At 37.8% G+C, this 22,887-nt stretch overlaps 1 protein-coding gene and 1 long non-coding RNA gene across 5 annotated transcripts in view; one reads left to right on the top strand and one right to left on the bottom strand.

Annotated features, from left to right (window-relative positions):
* ANKMY2 (ankyrin repeat and MYND domain containing 2) overlaps nucleotides 1-22,887 on the top strand; it is a 45,660-nt gene that overhangs the window by 12,710 nt on the left and 10,063 nt on the right. For all 4 annotated transcript variants that reach the window (XM_061413622.1, XM_061413621.1, XM_061413624.1 and 1 more), the window contains exons 3-8: nucleotides 2,139-2,277; nucleotides 5,137-5,235; nucleotides 11,357-11,517; nucleotides 16,556-16,770; nucleotides 17,636-17,771; nucleotides 21,912-22,040. In XM_061413622.1, the coding sequence (XP_061269606.1) occupies nucleotides 2,139-2,277; nucleotides 5,137-5,235; nucleotides 11,357-11,517; nucleotides 16,556-16,770; nucleotides 17,636-17,771; nucleotides 21,912-22,040 (879 nt within the window). The remainder of the gene's footprint in view (nucleotides 1-2,138; nucleotides 2,278-5,136; nucleotides 5,236-11,356; nucleotides 11,518-16,555; nucleotides 16,771-17,635; nucleotides 17,772-21,911; nucleotides 22,041-22,887) is intronic.
* Nucleotides 17,766-21,918, bottom strand: LOC133245906 (uncharacterized). Its single transcript, XR_009735811.1, has 3 exons — nucleotides 21,730-21,918; nucleotides 18,525-18,644; nucleotides 17,766-18,204 (listed from the first exon to the last, which is right to left on the bottom strand). It is a non-coding gene; the product is annotated as an uncharacterized LOC133245906 (long non-coding RNA).

Below are 22,887 nucleotides of genomic sequence, written 5' to 3'. Positions count from 1 at the left end.
TTTCCAAGCAAGAATACTGGAGTGTGTTGCCATTTCCTTCTCCAGGGGATCTTCCTGACCCAGGGATCAAACCTGCATCTCCTGCTTTGGCAGGAGGATTCTTTACCACTGAACCACTCAGGGAGCTCATTCTTCTAGTCATTCAATATTTACATCCTTCCTCCAGGACTTTGTTCAAAATGCCACCTTGTCAGAGGCATATTCTTTGTACTTTTAAAAATAATAACCTCCTCTAACCTAGTGGCATTCCCTCTCCAGCTTATGCAATGTTTTCTCGCAATAGCGCTTATTATCACCGTCTGCCTTGTGACCCCTACTAAAATTTAAGTGCCCAGGACTTAGACTTCAGGGGCTTGGGCTTTGTTCATTGCTACGACAGTGCATAGGTTTGTCTGACATAGCTTAGGCACTCGGTAAGTATTTGCTGAATGAATGCTTTTTTTAATGATAATAGGATTATAACTTAGTAGACTAATATTGATGAATTCTTTAAGAGTTATGAGAGAGAAACTTTAATTATTTTTAATGTCATCATATCTAAAGTTTTTAAAACTACTCCCTTATCATTTTCCCATTACTACTGCCAAGAAACTTTTGACTACTCCTACTAATTTGCCTCTTGTACAGCCTCCCAATAATTCTCATGTCAACATAACCTCTGATAATATTGAGGATTATGTTCATAAGAATAGTCTAGAATCATTAAAAACAATTCAAATTATGTTAGTATTCTAAAATTTTCCAAAAATGAGATTATATATTTTAGAGAGGTTTTTACCCAAAACAACTGAAATTCCAGCACTCAGAGAGTCTCTCCTGGGTTCTGAGAAATTTTACTTATAGGAAACAGCTCATTTATTTATCCACCAAGTGGTTTTAGATAATTAACATATACGGTTGGATGTTCATTGGATATGGACAAAACATGTGGAGACTAAACAGTGTGGCCTGGTGTAAACACTACTGGCCATTTCTCCATATTCATATAATCACATATATGACCAAATCATATTTAGGATTGAAATATAAATGTGATTTTGAGGATCATTGTTTTAAAATTGAGGGTACTTTAATATGCATTTCTTGCATCTTGTTGTTCTCATTGGCAGTAGTAATTCATGAAACTCTTTAATTCAGTAGATACAGATGAATTCAATCAATACATAATAATATTCCATGCTATGGATATACTGTATTCAACTTTCCCCTTGATATGTATGCTATTTATCTTAAGGTTTTTCCTTACTTTTTTCTTTCTTTTGTAGTGCATTTGTATCTCTTTGTTCCATTTGTTTCTTCAAGAGCTATGTGTAGGCGGGATGAGAGCTCTGATAAATTTAGTTTCAGTCTTGCCCTGGCCATTTTATTAGTTAAGTGAGGTTGAGCAATTCTTCTCTGAATCTGTTTGCTAATCTGTTGAAAAGCTGAAGTAATGAAACTATCTTTTTTCTTTAAAAATTTTTTTTAATTTTTTAATATAAATTTATTTATTTTAATTGGAGGCTAATTACTTTACAATACTGTATTGGTTTTGCCATACATCAACATGAATCCACCACGGGTGTACACATGTTCCCAATCCTGAACCCCCCTCCCACCTCCCCCGCCATACCATCCCTCTGGGTCATCCCAGTGCACCAGCCCCAAGCATCCTGTATCCTGCATCAAACCTGGACTGGCGATTCGTTTCACATATGATAATATACATGTTTCAATGCCATTATCCCAAATCATCCCACCCTTTCCCTCTCCCAGAGTCCAAAAGACTGTTCTATACATCTGTGTCTCTTTTGCTGTCTCGCATACAGGGTTATCATTACAATCTTTCTAAATTCCATATATATGTGTTAGCATACAGGGTTATCATTACAATCTTTCTAAATTCCATATATATGTGTTAGTATTGGTGTTCTTCTTTCTGGCTTACTTCATTCTGTATAATAGGCTCCAGTGAAACTATCTTTTTTCCTCAGCAGTTTATAGAAGATCCAAGTGGCAAGTGAGTATAAAAATGTAGATTATAAAGATGGTTTTATTAATTCATTTTATTTTGTGTTCTAACTTAATTGCATAAATTGTTCATAGGCGGGGGAAAGGTAAATAAGTAAAATTAATATTTTTTTCCCTTTCTGTTAAAGAATGGAATGACTCCTCTAATGCATGCTGCATATAAAGGAAAACTTGATATGTGCAAATTACTTTTACGACATGGAGCTGATGTAAATTGTCATCAACATGAACATGGATACACAGCCCTCATGTTTGCTGCACTTTCTGGTGAACTTTTCGCATGTATTCTAATACAGTAATAATAGTCACCTATACCAATTTGTTATAAGTTTATGTATATTTTTTCATTAAGTGTGTTTTTGTTGTAGTAATTTTAAGATCATGTCTTATGGAAAGACATGATGGGAATTGGTTTTGAAAAGGTACAATGTATGAAATACATTATACAGTTAATTTGGTGATGTTTCTTTAGTTATTTAAATCAACTGATTCTGTTAATGGTATGCTTTGTTTAGAGCCATGAAGCTTGATCTTTTATTCTTACAAGTTAGTTCCTTTGATGTTCTGTAGTTTTATATTTTGAAGTAATACTGAAGCTTCTTTGTTGTTCTCTTGACAAAATAGCTGCTACGATAGAGCAGTTTGCTTCATTGACATTTCTGTATGAAATAGGGTGATCTGTTTAGAAACTTACTCTGATTCATGTTTCTTATAGTTTGTAGAATGAAGACAATTTGGGAAGTATCTAAAATTAAGTGGAATTATCTGTACTTGTTACAGTTTTTAAGAAATATGTAATATAATATTATCATGCTTTGAAAGCAGTAATCTGTAGTTTTTTAATCCTGGAACTGGAAGGCATTTCTAAGCATAACATAAAATATAGGCTTCAAAAAGGGCAACAGTGCCTAATTTGATTACATAAAATCTTAATATTTCCATATGTAGAAAATACCCTACATAGAATTAAAATATAAATTAAACAATATGGAAAATTGTTATTACATGTCTTAAAGGGGGTTCAGTTCAGTTCAGTGACTCAGTTGTGTCCGACTCTTTGTGACCCCATGGACTGCAGCACGCCAGGCTTCCCTGTCCATCCCCAACTTCTGGAGCTTACTCAAATTCATGTCCATAGAGTCGGTGATGCCATTTAACTATCTTATCCTCTGTCGTCCCCTTCTCCTCCTGCCTTCAATCTTTCCCAGCATCAGGGTCTTTTCCAGTGAGTCAGTTCTTTGCATCATGTGGCCAAAATATTGGAGTTTCAGCCTCAACATCAGTCCTTCCAGTGAATATTCAGGACTGATTTCCTTTAGGATTGACTGGTTGGAGAGTCCCTTCTCCAACACCACAGTTCAAAAGCATCAATTCTTCGGTGCTCAGCTTTCTTTATGGTTCTACTCTCACATCTGTATGTGACTTCTGAAAAAGCCACAGCTCTGACTAGATTGACCTTTGTTGGCAAAGTAATGTCTCTGCTTTTTAATATGCTGTCTAGGTTGGTTATAGCTTTTCTTCTGAAGAGCAAGCATCTTTTAATTTCATGGCTGCCATTACCATCTGCAGTGATTTTGGAGCCCCAAAAATAAAGTCTGTCACTGTTTCTATTGTTTCCCCATCTATTTGCCATGAACTGAGGACCAGATGCCATGATCTTAGTTTTCTGAATGTTGAGTTTTAAGCCAGCTTTTTCATTCTCCTCTTTCACTTTCATCAAGGGCTCTTTAGTTCTTCTTCACTTTCTGCCATAAGGGTGGTATCATCTGCATATCTGAGGTTATTGATATTTCTCCCGGCAATCTTGATTCCAGCTTGTGCTTCCTCCAGCCCAGCATTTCTCATGATGTACTCTGCATATAAGTTAAATAAGTAGGTTGACAATATTCAGTCTTGACGTACTCCTTTCCCAGTTTGGAACCATCTGTAGTTCCATGTCCACTTCTAAATGTTGCCTCTTGACCTACATACAAATTTAACAGGAGGCAGATCAGGTGGTCTGGTGTTTCTGTCTCTCTAAGAATTTTCCACAGTTTGTTGTGATCCACACAGTCAAAGGCTTTGGCATAGTGAATAAAGCAGAAGTAGATGTTTTTCTGGTATTCTCCTGCTTTTTCAATGATCCAGTGGATGTTGGCAATTTGATCTCTGGTTCCTCTGCCTTTTCTAAATCCAGCTTGAATATCTTAATGGGTGATATCATTATATATGTAGGGTTCTTATAAATCAATTGGAAAACAACAAATACTACAGTAGACAATTAGAAAATTGAACAGTAACAAAAGAAATACAACTGACTAGAAAACTCAAAACCACTCTCACGAACAGAGAACATCAGATTAGGACAACAAATGCTAGTTTTTCACTTACAGTATTGGCAGAGGTTAAGGAGGATGATGAAGCCCAGCATTGGCGTGGGAACTTTTTGTGCACTGTTTTGGGAAGTGCACATAAGCCTAACCTTGTTGGGAGGCTGCCTGGTAAAATGCATTTAAAATATACATAACCTTTGATCCTACAATGTTTTCCAGGAACTGTTCCTAAGGAAATCATAATTCAAACTTGCAAAAAGTAATGGAAAATGCTATTCACTGAGTATAGTTTATAATAGCAAATGATCTATAATCATTCCTATAGTCAAAGAATGCAAATAAAATAACCGTGAATGTTTAAACAGGACAGAACGTAGAAAGATAGGTCCTCAACCGTCAGCAGTTATCTCAGGGCCTCTAGGAGTAAGGGAGGGGATGAGTTGTAGACATTAGTGAGGACTTTGATTCATTTTCTTTTTTCTCTCTTTGTTTTTGTTATTTTGTTTTGACTTTATACTAAGCAAGGAAAAACATACTTTGTCTTGTTTTTTAAAAAAGTGATATTCAATTCTGTGCCATTTTTGTACTACTTCATGTTTTCTATTCTTTTCTAGAAAATAAGGTTGATTTCTCTGTGGGTTCTGTCGCATTTTACTTTTTACTGTAGTTTTGATAAATATTTTGGGAAAAATGAAAATATTCACCAGATAGAAACCTGAAACTAATTGGGGAAAAAAAGAGTGTGGATTATTTAAAAGGCAGTATTTGAATTGGGCATTCCTTATTTTTAACAAATGTTTCTTTTTAACTCTAGGTAATAAAGACATCACGTGGGTAATGCTAGAAGCTGGTGCCGAAACAGATGTTGTCAACTCTGTAGGAAGAACAGCAGCTCAGATGGCAGCCTTTGTGGGTGAGTTTTTAGGACAGTTTTACATTAGGTTATACCCCAAATTTCCCCCATGGAAAAAAAATGCCACTTTGCTTCTCAGAGTGTATATCTGTCACGTGTCCTTTTTCAAAAGCAAACGTTTATGGTTTTGTCTAACTTAATGAAACACCTAATGACATTTTGGAGAACATGAACAAGCTGTTTCAAATTTCCACTCTGAGATAGAGAGTGTGGTGAGGCCTTTCTGTTGCAGTCAAATGCTCGAATGAGAATAGTTTACTCCTCTAAGGAAGTAGTTAAACCTAGTATTCAAGAATAAGAACTGTGGAGTCAACGATCTGGGTTGAAATTCTGTTTGTACCACCTAATACGAAGTTACTTAATGATTTTGATCTTCAATATAATGGTTACATGATCATTAAAATAGGAAATGGCAACCCACTCCAGTGTTCTTGCCTGGAGAATCCCAGGGACAGGGGAGCCTGGTGGGCTGCCATCTATGGGGTCGCACAGAGTCGGACACGACTGAAACGACTTAGCAGCAGCAGATCATTAAAAGGATTAAATGAAATGATAGACCTAAAGAGCTTTAACTGTAGCTCTCAATAAAGGCCATCAGTTATTCCTATTTATAATAATTATAACAATGATTAAGAATGAGTATTAATGATAATACAACATACAGCTCTTTCAGTATCATCCTCAGCAACCATCAACATTTATTGTATGTGTCCAGTATTTCTTGGTATGTTAATCCTGTTACTTGATAGAGAGGGTTTAGAAGAGAGTGGGAATGAATATTTGATATTTGGTATTTTGGCCCCACTGAGTTGGCAGTTAGCGGAGTCCACTGATAGAAAAGCAAAATCAGAAACATCTGATTTATTGGGAATACAGTAAATAGCTTTGTGAGACCTAATGGTTCATGAAACAGATATTTAACATTCACAACCTATAGATCAAGCATCACTCTAGATGCTTTGGTGAATAAAACAGGATATTTGTGTATTTATGGCACTAAGTGGCTAATAGGAATGACTGAAAATACACTCCGGTGGATGACTTAAGGGTTCCATAGAAATACATCAAAGGGAGGGATCTTCTCTCCCATTCCAAGGGAATGTCAAGAGAGAAATTACTTTTAAGCTGAGATATAGGGGGAATTCGGAGAAGGCAATGGCACCCCACTCCAGTACTCCTACCTGGAAAATCCCATGGACGGAGGAGCCTGGTGGGCTGCAGTCCATGGGGTCGCTAGAGTCGGACACGACTGAGCAACTTCGCTTTCACTTTTCACTTTCATGCATTGGAGAAGGAAATGGCAACCCACTCCAGTGTTCTTGCCTGGAGAATCCCAGGGATGGGGGAGCCTGCTGAGCTGCTGTCTCTGGGGTCGTACAGAGTCAAGACACGACTGAAGCAGCAGCAGCAGCATTGGGGGAATTAATCAGATATGGGGGACAGTTAACTGTATATGGTATTAAAATTTATTATTGTGTTACTTAAAGCTACTCATAATAGGTACAGTTGATTAAGTCAAACAGTCACAGAGTCACTTTTTTTCACAGCTCTATGAAAACAAATATTCTTGTTTTATTTTAACTCAGTTTCAGGAAGATTTGAAAAAGGTATGACCTTGCTGAGCAAATTGCAGAGAAATATTTGTCTCTCATAGTTAAGGGCTCCCTGGTTGCCACCACCTCACCTCTCAGCTAATTTTAAGGGTGTCAGTGTAGTAAGAAAAGAACATTAAACTAGGAATCGTGAGACTCATATTTTAGTTCATGTCTGCTCCTAATTATTTCCAAGATCATAGGCAAATCCCTTCACTGCCACATCTTCAGTTTTCTGATATGTACAGTGACGCCAGGGAATTACATGATCTGAAATTCTATTTAACTCTGCAAGTTTTCATTATGTCCACGATGTAATGAAATAGAGCTCAGATAGAGGTTAAGTGTCTTTCCCTAGACCACAGGGCTGAAAGTACTGGAGGAGTTTGTGTTTCAACCATTAATAGAATAGTTTTCTTTTTCTCCTTTTTTTTTTCTTTTAATACTACCATGTTAATAAAAATCTAAGGTACAAATGTCTTCATTTCCATCCTAGAGTGAGGGTAATGTTTTCATTCCATTTTAATCTATTTAGACTAATTTCATAGAAAATTGCATTGCACCCTTTCAAGTTGACATTATATTTTCCTTACAGTTAGTCTTATTAAAAACTCATTCTCCCACTTTTATTTCCCTCAATCAGGTCGATACATATACATTTGTATTCATATGTGCAAGATTTTTTAATCTTTTAAAAATATGGTCATAGAAATATATTCTTCCAGCATTCTTCTTGCCAGTATACCATGGAAGTCCCTTACATGATGGTTTGTGTGTTTTCTGGTATTTCCTTAATGTGATTGGCCTATCCTTGTTAGAGTACATTTCCTTTCTGTTTTTATTAACTTAAAAATCAAGAATGCTTTTCTGTTCTACTAGTACATACTCTCCTATTCACAATGCTCCCAGTTAAACCTGTATTTCTTAGTTATTATCTAGAAATGAACAAAACTGTAGCTGGTGCCTCACCCTTAAGGTATTATATTTGCCCATTTAGCAACCCCAACAAGATGAAATCATTAAAACTCAATTTATTTCTCCACATTCCCTGTGTTTGTCAGGCATCCGGACTTTCCTTTCCTCCTCCACCACTACCACGAGGTGTGGCCTTGGCTGAGACAGTCTAGAATTTTTAGTACCAATGTATCATTAGAATGTCATCCACGGTGTGTTCTTTCTCCTTTAGCAGTCCCCGCCATCTACAGTGTAATTTCTCTTGTCGTGCTGTCTCCACCCATTGGGATTGACTGTCTCTGCTACCAAGGGCTGTTGTTCTTTCTCCACACTCTCTTTTCTCCTTGCTCCATCTTGATCATTGTTCTCATTTAGCGTTTGATTATAGGACCTTCTCAGATCGCACATGATTTGAAACCCATCATAACCAAAGCTATCTTTTTCTCTGAAATGCAAGTTCTATCTTGGCTTGTTCCATGATTCTTGTATCATTGCTCTGCTCTCTTATATGTAAACATGACTCCACAGTTTTCTAAATCCTGGTTTTGCAAGTGCGAATGTGATTTGTCTTTGTCAGCTTTTTGTTTCTTATGCTAGAAGTGTGTTTCAATTTCAGTTTGTCCTTGAAAGTAAAAAATTGTACTGGATGTGTCTGATTGTATTTATGTTCTCATTAATCCTGCCTAGGACTGACTCAGTGAGCCCATTTAGTCTAGAAGACTCAAGTCCAGTGACAGTAATGATGGAACACAAAGTGGTCCCCACCCAGCTCCCACTCCCAGCACTTATTTTCTGTATTAATAGTACTGTTTTATTTGCATGTATTCCCAATTCATAAATTAAAAACTAATAAAGCTAAATATTTAATAATTTCAGTTATAAAAAATGAAATATACATTAAGAACTTATAAAGATAAACTTTAAATATATATGTATATCACTCTGCTGCTGCTGCTAAGTTGCTTCAGTCGTGTCCGACTCTGTGCGACCCTAGAGATGGCAGCCCATCAGGCTCCCCGGTCCCTGGGATTCTCCAGGCAAGAACACTGGAGTGGGTTGCCATTTCCTTCTCCAATGCATGAAAGTGAAAAGTGAAAGTGAAGTCGCTCAGTCATGTCTGACTCTTCGTGACCCCATGGTCTACAGCCTACCAGGCTCCTCCTCCCATGGGATTTTCAGGCAGGCGTCCTGGAGTGGGGTGCCATTGCCTTCTCCTGTATATCACGCTAACAAATTATTGATGGATTATTTAAAATATCAGAATAACCTAAGCAATATCTAAAATGAGAAAGATAAATCTTGAAAAAAAACAACATGTTTTTTTCCTTCTCACAAAGGTGTAATTTTAAGAAACGCGTAGTCCTGTGATAGTGTCATTGTTATATAGCCATTATTTTTACGCACAGATATTTCCAACTGCTAACAAGGCTTTTTCTGAGTATCCTCATTAGGGGACTGCTGAGAAGATGTAAGTTACAAGCTAAGTCTATGTTTTTCTCTCTCTCTGATTCTTCTAACTTCAAATTTTCCTAGGTCTCTTTATACGTTGAGAAGCTTTTTTAGAGTATCTTTTTTTTTTTAAACGGGAACATCTATCTTTTTATTGAAGCTGGCTGTGTTTTAGAGCTTCCCTGGTGTTTTAAAAAAGCAGAGCAGTTTGTCTTCATCTGTAGTTGCTTCACACACAGCTGTGAATTCCTGCACTCTGTTATCTGTGTCATGTTTTCATGCTGCTTGCAATATATTTGCTTGATGGTCATTTTCCTCCCTTCTTGAAAATTATGTAGGTAGAAATAATCTTTCCAAACAGAACACTTTATATTTTTTAGTATTTCTTGTTACTGTTTGACTTCTCAAGATATATATAATGGAGATTTCTGGTGTAGAAAAAGAAAGTGATGTCTCAGTACTTACAAATAGCATCAAACACCAAAAGATACGTGATCGCTACTAAAATTTGCTTTCAAATCATGACTGTGTTGTTTTTATCATTTGTTTAATTATTAGTTCTCCATCCATTTCTTTTCTTTTCTTTTTTCCCCCTGGATCTGTTTTTTCCAGCTCTCTCATCTTTCCCGTAGTGATTTCTATATCCTAATTTTTAATCTATTTTGAGATATTTTATCTATTCATCTTCTGCATTACTATTTTAGTTCTCCACTGTAACCAGGATTACCCTTCTCAGTTTGTCTATTAACTTTTAAAAATGGAATCTCTCTGTGGTCCATGAGAGTCTCTTTACATACAGTAATTGAGCTGCTGAAGTATTCTTTGATGGTTTTCTTTATGGTTTGGTTGTGGAGTGGTTGTAGTAGATGTTATAGTACATGTTCCACGGAAGAGGCCCTCTGTTGGAGACATTGCGCAGTCTTTCCAGATTGGATCCACTTGGGTCTGCATCTCCTAGGCAGTCAGGTAAAGCTGACAGGGTCGTGGGCCATGAAGGGCTGTGCCATCTCTCTATACCTCTGGGCCCAGGGTCAACAAACCAGGAAATATTTCAGCCTCTGCTGAGACACAGCTCTTGGGTTATCCTCAAACTCTTGGGCAAGCTGAGAACTTGACCAGCCTCAAAGATCCGCCTGGACCACAGTGCAGTCCCCCTGCAAGTCACCTGTTGTCAGCAGGATTGAGCAGATGCTCCCTGGACCATACACAAGTGGGCAGAGGCCACACGTGCCACCCAGAGCAGACCCCTCTCCAGGAGCCCTGGCATCTGGGTCTGCTCCGCAGGACTCTTTCAGCCCTCATCAGGCAGAAAGGAGGAAGACGTCTGTCTTGCAGAGATTCCTGGAAAAGCCTGCAATTGCAGATGTGCCCTGCTTGTCCAGAGGGGCCACTTCCTTGCTCCAGAGAAGTAGTGGAGAGGGAGCCAGCGGGGAGGACGCAGCAGGGACACACAGTCAGGCCGCCAGCTTCTCCAGGGAAGGTTCTGCTTTCCTGGAACAGTTTTTACCTCTGGGGATTGGCTTCCAGAAGTGGCACAGGGATCTATGAGGAGCTACAGTGTGGATTCCAAGCGTGTGGATTCCAAGCTTATGGAAGCAAAACCTTTTTCTCTCTTTCATTTCACAAAAAGGCCAAGCTTTTCTCAAATCCAAGGGGAGGAGAGATTAGCTTAACAAAATGGGTAGTAATTATAATGACAATAAGAAACTTAATACAGAATAAATTTAAATTTTGTGTAAAGAAAGCCAGATGTGATTAGGGAAGAACGAACATCATTTGTGTAGGAGTGGAAGAAGAAACATTTAAATTATGCACAACTTTTATTAAATATTTAGGGCCAATTTTAAGTAGAACACTGCTTTTTTATTATTGTTGTTGTTATCTGCATAATCTTCTTATGTATTGTAGATTTTGTGTCTTTAAAAGGGGATTATTTCTTGGCTTCGAATAGCATGCTTACAGATGTTTCCTAAAATATTTGACCTCTCCCCTTCCTCCTCTACTCTCCTAAAAGTTAAGGACGCTGACACATGTTGACTTGAGAAAACAGAACAACATAATGAAAAAATGGAAAATGTCTTATTTTGAATGATAAAACAATACATTTCCTATTTTCCTATTAAAAGGTCAACATGATTGTGTGACTATAATCAACAATTTCTTTCCTCGAGAGAAACTGGATTATTACACTAAGCCCCAGGGACTGGATAAAGAACCGAAACTGCCCCCAAAGTTGGCAGGCCCACTGCACAAAATTATCACTACAACAAATCTTCATCCTGTCAAGGTACTGTAGTTTATCGTATTTGCTTTCTATTTAAAGTGTGTGAGTGTGCACGCGTGCGTGTGTGCTTAGTTGTGTCTGACTCTTTGCGACCCCATGGACTGCAGCCAACCAGGCTCCTCTGTCCATTGGAACTTTCCAGGCAAGAATACTGGAGTGGGTTGCCATTTCCTTCTTCAGGGGATCTTCCCAAACTGGGGATGGAACCCCAGTCTCCGGCGTTACAGTCAAATTCTTTACCATCTGAGCCACCAGGGAAGCCCATTTATATATTGCTTTAGAATTTAAACTGCTCTTAGTATATGGGTCCTAATTGTCTTGGGTTGCTTTTTGTTGATGTAAAACTTGTGATAGGCTTTCCCGTTCAGTTGATACAGTGCAGTAGTGCACTTGTTTGAAACCTATAAGAGAGTGGGGGACACAGACCAGAGCAAGAGGAAGACCAAGGCAGAGAGGTGGGTTCAGCCAAAACTTAGCTTCCACTTCATCTCACAGTGAGCTCTGTTTATTAGTGGCTCCAGAGAGGCAAGGAAACCAGGGTTTCCCGTATCAGTATGTCATGGTTGAAGTCTGTCCCCGGGGGAAAGGACAGCCGCCCAGATGGTGCCAAGTGAGGTGGTTCTCTCTGGATGAAGGGAGTTCCCCGAGGAAGGAGGCAGCTCTGAGCCATTTCAGCCAAAAGTCCCAGTTGCAGGAATCTGGTATATGGGCCTGGTAACGAGGCTGTGGGTGAGGGACCAACAGCATCCAGTACAATAATTATCCTTCCAGGCAGTGTTTGGAAGTGTAATCATGAACACATTTCTTTCCTGCAAGTACGTATCTGATGCATTTAAGTAGTACAATTCTTCCAGTAAATAGTCAAATCACACAGATTTTCAAACTTTGTAAACCACCTCAGAAGTTCGCATAGCATACCTGGGAAACTTCAAGGGTTATCCTGAACTATTCCCACTGCTATTTTCTTCATACTTTATATATGACCTTTTTGCTTATAAAATGATTATGTTTTGAAAAATTAATCCAAATGAATATAATTTTTTCATGAGTCAGGAAACAGCACTGACCTTTTTCAGACTTCAGTGTCTGCCACATGCCTTCATTCATAATGTATAGATTTGATAGTAACTCAGAGCTATTTGGGGATTTCTTTGGTTTGTTTTTTAATATTTATGTATTTGTTTGACTGTGTTGGGTCTTAGTTGCGGCATGTGGGATCTAGTTCCCTGACTAGGGATTGAACCCGAGTCCCCTGCGTTGGAAGTGCAGTCTTAGCCACTGCACCACCAGGGAAGTCCTGAGAACTCTTTGTTGAGCAAGATGTATGTTGGGTCAAAATCTGAAGCTTCCCCTTAGTGCAAGGTGTTATTATAATGTACTGAAATGGATTTCCTTAGTCTGTTACAAAAGAAAAATCTGGAATATACTGATCGTCATTAGAGTAAGTGGACAGCTCTCATGAAGTAACTCTTTTGAAGACTAACACACACTTAAAGATAAGTTATAAATTATATGTAATGTTATTACTTTATTGCTGCATCCCTTGGCATATGGTCTTTTGAAGCTTGAGGGACACACAAATCAAATAATACCTTTCATGTGGCCTTTCCCCCAAGTTATTAATAGTGTTCTGGGCCATCAAGAGAGATGACAAAGTAGCAGATCCTTTCCCACACAACAGACAAGTGCAGTCTATTCTGTTTTTATTTTTCAAAACTCAGATGTTTTACTCGACATTTCGGAAGGACCACTACATGCAACACTTGTGATCCTCGCTGGGCAAAAAAGAAATTCTGCCGTGGAGCAGGGGTTTGTGTTTCTCGTGGAAATTGTATAGGACTTAGAATTTAACCGTTGGAAAAATACTTGGTCTCTTCTGTTTCAGTCTTTCTTTCCCTCCCAGCACATGCAGGAAAGAGAGAACTCTTGGAAATGATGACGTGTCTCTGTGGTACTCTTTGTATTAGGAGTGGAGCGGGCTGGGGTGGGAAAACAGGAATTTCCCTAGGCATCCAGCATTTCTCAATGCAGAGAATGTGTGTGGTTTTATAAGGCCTTCATCACTCCCCCTCCAGTCCGAGCATGACCCGGCTCCCCAGCATCTGGGATCTAATGCCTGGTAACCTGAGGTAGAACTGATGTAATAATAATGGAAATAAAGTGCACAATAAAGGTAACGCACTTGAATCATCCTGGAACTATCTCCTCCCCAACCCCCTTTTCCCCTGTGGAAAAATTGTCTTGCACAAAACCAGTCCCTGGTGCCAAAAAAGGTTGGGGACCACCGCATTATAGGATATCTTGGGTTGGATTGATTTAAAGATGTTTTCTGTATGTTTCTGATTCACTGTGTCTTATGTCTGTTTCCACCCTTTGAGATGACAGTAATTTCAGTTACTGTGACAATTGGGTCTGTAGAGTAATTTTTGATGTTTACACAGAACCTAGTCTCTCAGGGTTAAACATCCCAAGAATTATTATATCTGCAATTATCTTTAAAGGCACATATTTTGCATAAGTTAGATTAAGGGGTATATTTATACAGACAAATTGTAAACTAAAATAGCCTACATTTTATTTTTTAGAGCACTTGGTTTTATGAGAGACTACTCTATGATTATAGTACCTTCTTTCAGACCAGACCTCGCCTTTTGTAGATATAGTCTATTTGCTTGAAAACCTTTCTTTATCCACACTTTAGTTAAAAGCTGCCCAGTTGCTTTGGTTATGGGCCATTTTCATTGCTTTACCCCTTTTCAAGCTGGCATGGGTCTTCAGAGGGCATATTATTAAAGAGTAACTAAATGCCACCAGTCAAATCAAAGACCTTTAAAAATAAGCTCAGTACAGCACTTGATCCAACAGGGCACCTTCTGCCACAGTGTACCTAACACAGATACATTTATGAGGAGGTTAAGTGGCTGCTATAGCAATAAGGATGTTTGTTTTCAACAGGCACTTAGGGAATTGTGCTGATGGCCAGGATATAGACGTTTACAAAGGAGAAAAGCAGAGGCAAAAGGAAGAATGAGAGTAGAGTTTAGCAGGGTCCGTAAGCGATCAGAAGAGAGACGTGTGCAAGTGATCCCGTTTTTTGATTATTAACATGATTTTTAATCCCAGAATTTATTTATTCATCCTCAGTAATTATTAATGTTTCCCTTTATAATGCTTCAGAGACTAAAGGAAGGAAACTAATTCAAGTATTCTTTCTTTTGTGTGCAGCTATGATAAATGCTTTCATGAGCTCATTGTTAAGCTGTGGATATGTATCATTTTTCATTGTGTTTGGGCTTCCCTGGTGGCTCAGATGGTAAAGAATATGCTGGGTTCAATCCCTGGGTCCAGGAGATCCTCTGGAGAAGGGAATTGCAACCCACTGAAGTATTTTTGCCTGGAGAATTCCATGGACAGAGGAGCCTGGCAGGCTACAGTCCATGGGGTTTACTGATATATATTATAAAGTAAATAAAGTCTAATGTCTTAAACAAAAAAAATCATTAACCTGGGTTCTATTTGGGGTGTTTTTTTTTTTTTAAGAACTCTCACATGCAAGTTTAGATCCTCTGCTTTGATTCATAATGTATACAAAATATTGAGCAAACAGCATCACATGATGGCAGTTGATAGAAATATAAATAATTAATGATTCTTTTCTTCTCTGCCACAAGTTAACTTTTGAATTATATAATGGTAGGGGAAGTTGCCAGCAAATTTATCAATAAGGATTCTGATTATACTTATTTCATGAAGTCTAGTTTGTTATTGAGTGCTATATTTGAAGTAAAATACTGGGCTGTGTATCAGTAGGGTCAGAAATAAGTAAAAGTCTTATTTTAATTTAACAAGAACATTTAGTTTATGTTAAATTTTCACATAGGAGGCTTGGGCATGGGTTTTCCTTAAGTTAACAATTACCTTGCTCCTTGTCTAAAGACAAGGATCTGATTCATGAAATCTGCCGTCTGTTGTTTCCTAATGTTTCGGTTACCTGGGATCACATTTTACTGTGACACGTAGGTTAACGAATACTGAATGACTTTCTGCTCTGAGAATACAGTTATGCCTCTGTTTCCCACATATTTACATTACTGTTATGTCATACGGATTTGTACAGGTGTCCTTATGCAATCAATAAAGAAGAAAATACTCCTTCTTACACTGAATTTGGGCTTAATCTGTGCATATTTGGGAAGTGTAGGACTCATAATGCATCATATTGGATAACTCTCTTAATTATCCCCTTTTTAAAGCTATTTTTGCTTTCCTCTTTCATCTATTCATAATAATGATTAGAAGTATATTAGGAAAATTTCCACAGAGAAATGTAGTTAGTAAGCAATACACACCTTTTATTTTTAGACTTCCGCCTGTTAAAAACCTCATTTCCTTATAATTAACAAGAATGAATGAGAATTGTGGTTCTCCTAGCCATGAAATCCTAACACTCAGTAATGTTAGCAAAAAGCAGTGATTGCTGTGTGATTTGTTTCTGTATATAAAGGGTATGCAAATATGCCATGCTTATCTTTAGTAAGAGAGCTTCCCTAGCTCAGGCCATAAAGAATCTGCATGCAATATGGGAGATCCAGGTTCAATCCCTTGGTCAGGAAGATTCCCTGGAGAAGGGAATGGCTACCCACTCTAGTACTTGCCTGGAGAATCCCATGGGCAGAGGAGCCTGATGGGCTACAGTTCATGGGGTTGCAAAGAGTCGGACACAGCTGAGTGACTGACACTTTTATCTTGAGTAAAAGTGCTTTTAACAGATACAGAAACCATGATTCCAAGTGGCCAACTAATACTTAGTTTAACTGGATGACAAATCACACAATAACTTTGATACAGAGTTCAAGAGAGTTCATGATGTCCTTCTGTTATTAGTTTCACAACTTGATCAGTGGCAATTTGCGTTATTTGAATTAACATAGTAAATATGTGACCATGAGAAAGACTTTATTTGGTAATCAAAACTGACGGCCTAAATTGAGCATGGAAAAATCTCTCATGGAATTTCTAAGCTCACTGGGGTTTCTTCTAGATTGTGATGCTTATAAATGAGAATCCTCTGCTGGCAGAAGAAGCAGCTCTGAATAAATGCTACAAGGTGATGGATTTGATTTGTGAGAAATGTATGAAGCAAAGAGACATGAATGAAGTACTGGCTATGAAAATGCACTACATCAGCTGTATATTTCAGAAATGTATTAACTTCTTAAAAGACAGAGAAAATAAATTGGACACTCTGATCAAAAGGTACAGTTTTTACCATGTCATGTATAAAATACACTCAAATGGATAATGTCTTATTATATGAAATCTCATTATGGCTTTAAAAATTAAACATTTTAGCAGCAGCTGTTATTGTTGAGATCACATTTAATCTGCCAGAAACCAGGGGCCCTATTAAAACTAGATTGACTATTCCATTCTGTACCATTTACAACATTTTTGCCATCCTAAATTATGGGTTGAGAAATCTGAAGTTTGGAGAGGTTAAAAAGCATTTGTAAAAGCATACAGCTAGAAGGTAGCCCAAGTCCAGGGTCAAATTCTCATGATTTTACTAAGAAAAGAGAACTAAGTCAGAAGGGTGTGACTTAATCAGCATTTACATTCTTTGTTCAAATAAGTGCCATGGTAATAAGTAACTAGCTAATCTGATAAACGTCTAGTATGTTTTACGTCAGGGGTCACCTTTTAAAATACATCCCTGGGCTCCTAAACCTGATAAGACCTGGCCTAATGGGCAAGTGGAATAGCAATTTGAATTGAATCAATCCTCATGATGTGACTACACAGTGAAAATCTTAAGCAGCAAAGAAAAGTGAAAGTGTTGGTCACTCACTCATGTCTGACTCTCTGCAACCCCATGGACTGTAGCCCGCCAGGCTCCTCTGCCCATGGAATTCTCCAGACAAGAATACTGGAGTAGGTTGCCATGCCCTCCTCCAGAGGATCTTCCCAACCCAGGGATCAAACCCCGGTCTCGATTTGTTACCCTTTGAGCTACCAGGGAGGCCCATGGAGCGAGGAAGGAACTACTCAAAGTTCATGTGTTCAGCTGGGAGGAAATGCTTGGTAATTCAATTCCAGTTACTCTTTTAAAACTATCTTTCAGCTTGTTAAAAGGCCGAGCTTCTGATGGCTTTCCAGTATATCAAGAAAAGATCATTCGAGAAAGTATCAGAAAATTTCCTTATTGTGAAGCTACTCTCCTGCAGCAGCTGGTGCGAAGCATTGCTCCTGTCGAAATCGTAAGGCTCTTCCTAACTAGGTTAACTCCATCAGTAAAACCTAATTACCATATTTTATACAATTAGAGGCATGTTCTCCTTAGCATTATTTAGTTACCTAATAAAGGCATAATTATCTTAAGGAAAATTTCAGAAACAAACATGGAGATAAATTTGCCTGCTAACACTGTTTCTGTTTATGTGTTTTCCCTCTGTCCTCTTCTTTCATTTATATAGTTCATGGTTTAATACACAGTATTTCCTTAGATCAGAATATAGATATTATAGTTACAGTGAATACTTACATTTTTAATGACTCGGTGAAACCTCAATGGGAGGATCACATCCAGTACGTAATACAGACCCATGTGTTTTCAAACGTAGCTTGTGAAAAACCAGCATAAAATCCCGTACTAGATGGAAGTAGGAATTAAATGTCTACCTTGATGGTTTCCTGTCCGGAGGACGTGAGAGGATGAGTTACAGGAAAGCTCATTGTGTATCCTGCTAAACAGTCTTAAAGTATGTCCTGCTTCTTAGATCCTCCCTTAATGCCTCTGATTTTATAAATTTTCCACACATTAAAAAAAAGTCTATTTATACTTAACAGTTATGGGAAGTAAATTTGAACTCTATTATCTGTTCTTTACTTACTTCTGTCATGTATTTATTTAAGAGGTATTAAAGACACTCCCTGCCTTCCCTGTTGGATAGTTTTCAGATGACCTTATCTATACCAGTTACGCTTTTATACATTTCAATGAAATCCCTTACCAGCCTTTGTGTATTAGGCAAGAAACTGATCTTGACACTGTTACCATCCATGCCTTCCTTCCTCCCTCCGGCAGTGTCGGTTCTTCTCTGCCTTCTCTAGGCTGTTGTATCATTCTCAGCCTGAAAAATCAGGGCTAAAAATGAGTTCCAGGTGCTCCTTTTATATATTAAGATGTCATCCAATCAGAACCATTAAAGAAGAAAGGCCTAAGCAGACAAGATGATTTCATGAAGTTCATGCATTGATTCTGAGAGTTCACCATGATTTCACATAGAGATTCTTTCCGCTTGCTCTTTAATACGCTTGGCTATTTGGTGTTTAAGTTTTTGGAAGTTTAAAGTTAGCATATTATGAGGGTAGCTTATCAATTATGAATGTGTTTTGGCTGTGCATATCATACTCCAGCCAACTATGAATTAAATAGATCAGAGCTTACTTAATCCACATATTAAATATGTGCCCAGGGGAAGGCAGACCCAGTCTGGTACAGTGAACTAGGGGCCCAAATCCTTTCCCATTTTCCCACCCAGTATTCTTTAGCCATATGGATTATCATGCACATGCTAATAACCTCACAGTTGCGAGGCATCTAATGCTGTTCCTCCAAACTCATATTCCTGTCCCAGGCAGGCAACAAAATAAAATTGGTCTAGAGCTGGAAAGCATAAGCTTATCAGAGAAGCAATTAACAGTGGCTGCTGAATGATATCCAGCACTAATAAGTGTAGCTGACATTGTACCTTTAAGGGAGAAAACAGAAAAACTAAAAATAGCAGGTCAGAGTACTTTTTAAAAAGTCAAAGCAGGTCAGTGTAGGACTCAACAATCCATCTTAGCCCTATATCATAGAACAGTGTAGTTAGTATGGTGTTTGACTGATGTTTATCCTAGTGATCTGAGTCACCAGTAATCAAGATAATATTTGTTTAAGGCATTTTAGAAACATTTCTCTCTTTAAAAACTTCTGCTCTCTTGAAGACTTGATCTGCAATGCTTGTGGTTGTGCCAGATAGCCACTGTTGACTGCCTGACAGATTCCAGTATTCTGCAAGTTCAGAAGCCTCTGAAGCAGTATTAACCTTGTCCCATGACATGGTGGTTCTCGCGGCCGGCTGCCATGAAGATCACCTGTGGTATTTCCTGACAGTGTTAGTGTCTGAGCCCAAACCTCTGCCTGTCGTGGAACTCTGGCTTCTGCCTGTCACAGAGTTCAGCAGGAAGCGTGAGGCATAGCTCTATTTAAGAAATGCTGCTCAAGCATTGTAACATGAGACTGTTAAAGATATTTTGCTTTATCATTTGAAGGTGTATATTTTAACTTCTGGAAGGCTAGCTAAGGTCTCTGATTTTATAGGATACATATTTAACAAAGTAGATGACAAAGGTTTTCTATAGTAAGAAAGAATTCTTATCACTCAACTGTGACAAAGATTTCACATGGTTACTCTGCTGTACCATCAATTTTTTTTTTCTGAGGCAATAGTTCACATTAATAGCCATACTTCTAGCAAAAAATATTTTAGTTTTACTTCTGGTATATTTGTGAGAATATCATTGTTTTGTGACTCCTCCAAAAGTCCCATCTTGGGGAAGATTTTGAACATGTCTCAGTCATGATTTTTTTTTTCCCCCTTAATTTTTATTTTTAATTTTTGGCTGCACTGGGTTTTCGTTGCTGCAAGGGCTTCTCTGTAGTTGCGGCAATTTTCAACAAGCTCTGATGCACACCCTCTTTTCAGCACAACTGCCATAGACATTCATTCTGTGCAGATATTCTGCAGATAATGGAGGCTACTCTAGTTTCAGCGCACGGGCTTCTCATCGTGGTGTCTTCTCTTGTTGTGGAACACAGGCTGTAGGGTGTGCGGGGTTCAGTAGTTGCGGCACGTGTGGGCCCTGGGCTCTAGAGCACAGGCTCATTGTTTGTGGTGCACAGGCTTGGTTGCTCCGAGGCATCTGGGATCTTCCCAATCCGGGGACTGAACCCATGTCTCCTGCATTGGCAGGCAGGTTTCTGTACTACTGGATCACCAGGGAAACCCTGTCTGAGTCATGTTTATGAAAAGAACATTTGAACATGAACATGTAATTGTAAAAACATTTAAGTACCAGTAATTCTCAAACTTTTCGTATGTTTCAGAATCACTTGTAATAATGCAGGTACATGGACCACATCCTTAGAGACTCTAATTTAGAAAGTGTAGATGGATCTGACTTTTGAACAAACCATCTGATACACTGTCATTTCAGCACAACTGCCATAGCCATTCATTCCTGATGAAATTATTAACTTGTAACTAGTATCTGAGGTTTTATTTTAGCTCTTTTTTCTCACTGTTATATTATCTTCATTCCAAAAGAGAATTCTTAACTCTTGAACTAAAAAGAAACTTCGTAATTGTTTTCAGGAGGAGTAAAGTGGTTTTGAAATGAGTCCCGTGTAAAACAGTGTTCTAAGGTGGTTATTTGTTAGGTATAACTGGTAAAATAAATGCTCTTAGAAAGGAAAAGCAAATAAAAATAAAAATATAAATTATGAAAATTTCTACATTTTTAGTTAAGAATAAAGAAGCAAATTTGAAAAACTCAGAAACAAGAACTGTTGTGAATAGGTATGATAGCTCCATACCCTGTAATTGTTCTAAGTAGATCTTAATAGTATTATCCCAGGCAGATAAATATTTAAATAGATCTTAATAGCATTACCCCAGGCAGATAAATATTTGCCCTTATAATTTCCTCTGTTAAGAAATTTCATAAATCCTCTTTAGCAAGCCACTCTGATTTTCAATAACTGTATAATTTTCATATTTTTGGTTTTTCTTAAAAACCTAATGCAACCATACGTATAGCCCTTTAATCTTAAGAGTTTGGAGCATTTCAGTGATAAAGGTAATAATTTTTATCTATTAGAATTGTGGATCTACATCAAGTAAATAGTTTTAAATAGACAAGTTCTTTAAAACACTTAAGTTGCATTAAACTTTTAAGAATTATGATAAATATTTGTGATGTATCCTATAAATTGTCCCTCAGAATATGTATTATATATTGTCTTAATTCTTAGAAGGAAATTCCACTCTGAGTTCACTGTCCTATATCTGAAATCTTTGTATGCTTACTGAATAATCCCAGTTGAAAAATACATTTATTCTAGAATAGAGCCAAATTTTTTCTTTCTCAACATCTGGATCCACGACTTACCTGCCATGTACTTGATGCAGAAAAAGGTGTACTCAGAAAGGTGTATGTGTCATAAAGTCTGTGCAGGCTGTCTCTCGCCTTAATGACCTTAATGATTTTGTCTCTTTTTCTCAAAGTGTCTTCTCTGTAGTCTGTCCATGGTGATTTCAGAGTTTTTTTTTTTCTCTTCTTACTTCCTCTAGGGTTCTGATCCCACTGCATTCTCTGTGCTTACCCAAGCCATCACTGGTCAGGTGGGTTTTGTGGATGTTGAATTTTGCACTACCTGTGGAGAAAAAGGAGCAAGTAAAAGATGTTCAGTGTGCAAAATGGTAAGAATGAAGTTAAGTTCATTGACATCTGGTTTAGATTTCATCGAAGTTGGTAACTGAGTTTTAATATTCTATAAATGTAATAGTTGGCATTTTTTTCTAATAAATTCTAATATATTAGATATGAAGTATTGAATCTAATATTTTAAAATAATTTTGAAAAAGAGCTATAGGATACATGTAGTTCTATTCCCTCTTCTGTCCAGCTCACATGTTACCCAGCTTCTATGCTGACCACACCCAAAAAAGAGAGTATGAATGAATGAATGGTTATGAGAAAACAAGAGAAAACTTATTCACAGGGGACTGAGACTGGTGCATATATGAGAACCTACAACAGTTCATAAATATGCAGTCTTAAATCTTCCAATGTTGACTCAACTACTCTCTCTTCATCAGCTCTTCCTTGTAAAGCTCTCACTCCCTTCTCACTGTCACCAATCTTTAAGCTTTCTGTACTGCTACCAACTTCTGCCAGAATTATCTTTATAAAGAGCATATCTGAATGGATTCTTCTCACATACAGATACTACCCACATGCATGCATCTGTACATTCACTTTACCCTATAGATCATGTTAATTTCCTATTGTTTTTAAAGCTGAAATTCTTTAGCACATTCTTCTGTAACCCGTCATGTTCTGCTAGAAACTTCTTTTCCAGTTTCATTACCTTAAGTTACTTACTTCCCTGAGCCTCAGTTTCCTTATGTGTGAAATGGGGCTAGAGTTGTGAGAACTAAATGAGACCATTTATAATGATTAAATATGGCCACATATAAAAACACTCCAAAATTCATTACTTAAAACAAGTCTTTTTTTCCCCTCATGTTTGTGGTTGGCTGGGGC

Source organism: Bos javanicus, chromosome 4 (genome assembly GCF_032452875.1).
Source record: "Bos javanicus breed banteng chromosome 4, ARS-OSU_banteng_1.0, whole genome shotgun sequence".
NCBI classification, from domain to species: domain Eukaryota; kingdom Metazoa; phylum Chordata; class Mammalia; order Artiodactyla; family Bovidae; genus Bos; species Bos javanicus.
This window is presented reverse-complemented; position numbering and strand designations above follow the sequence as displayed.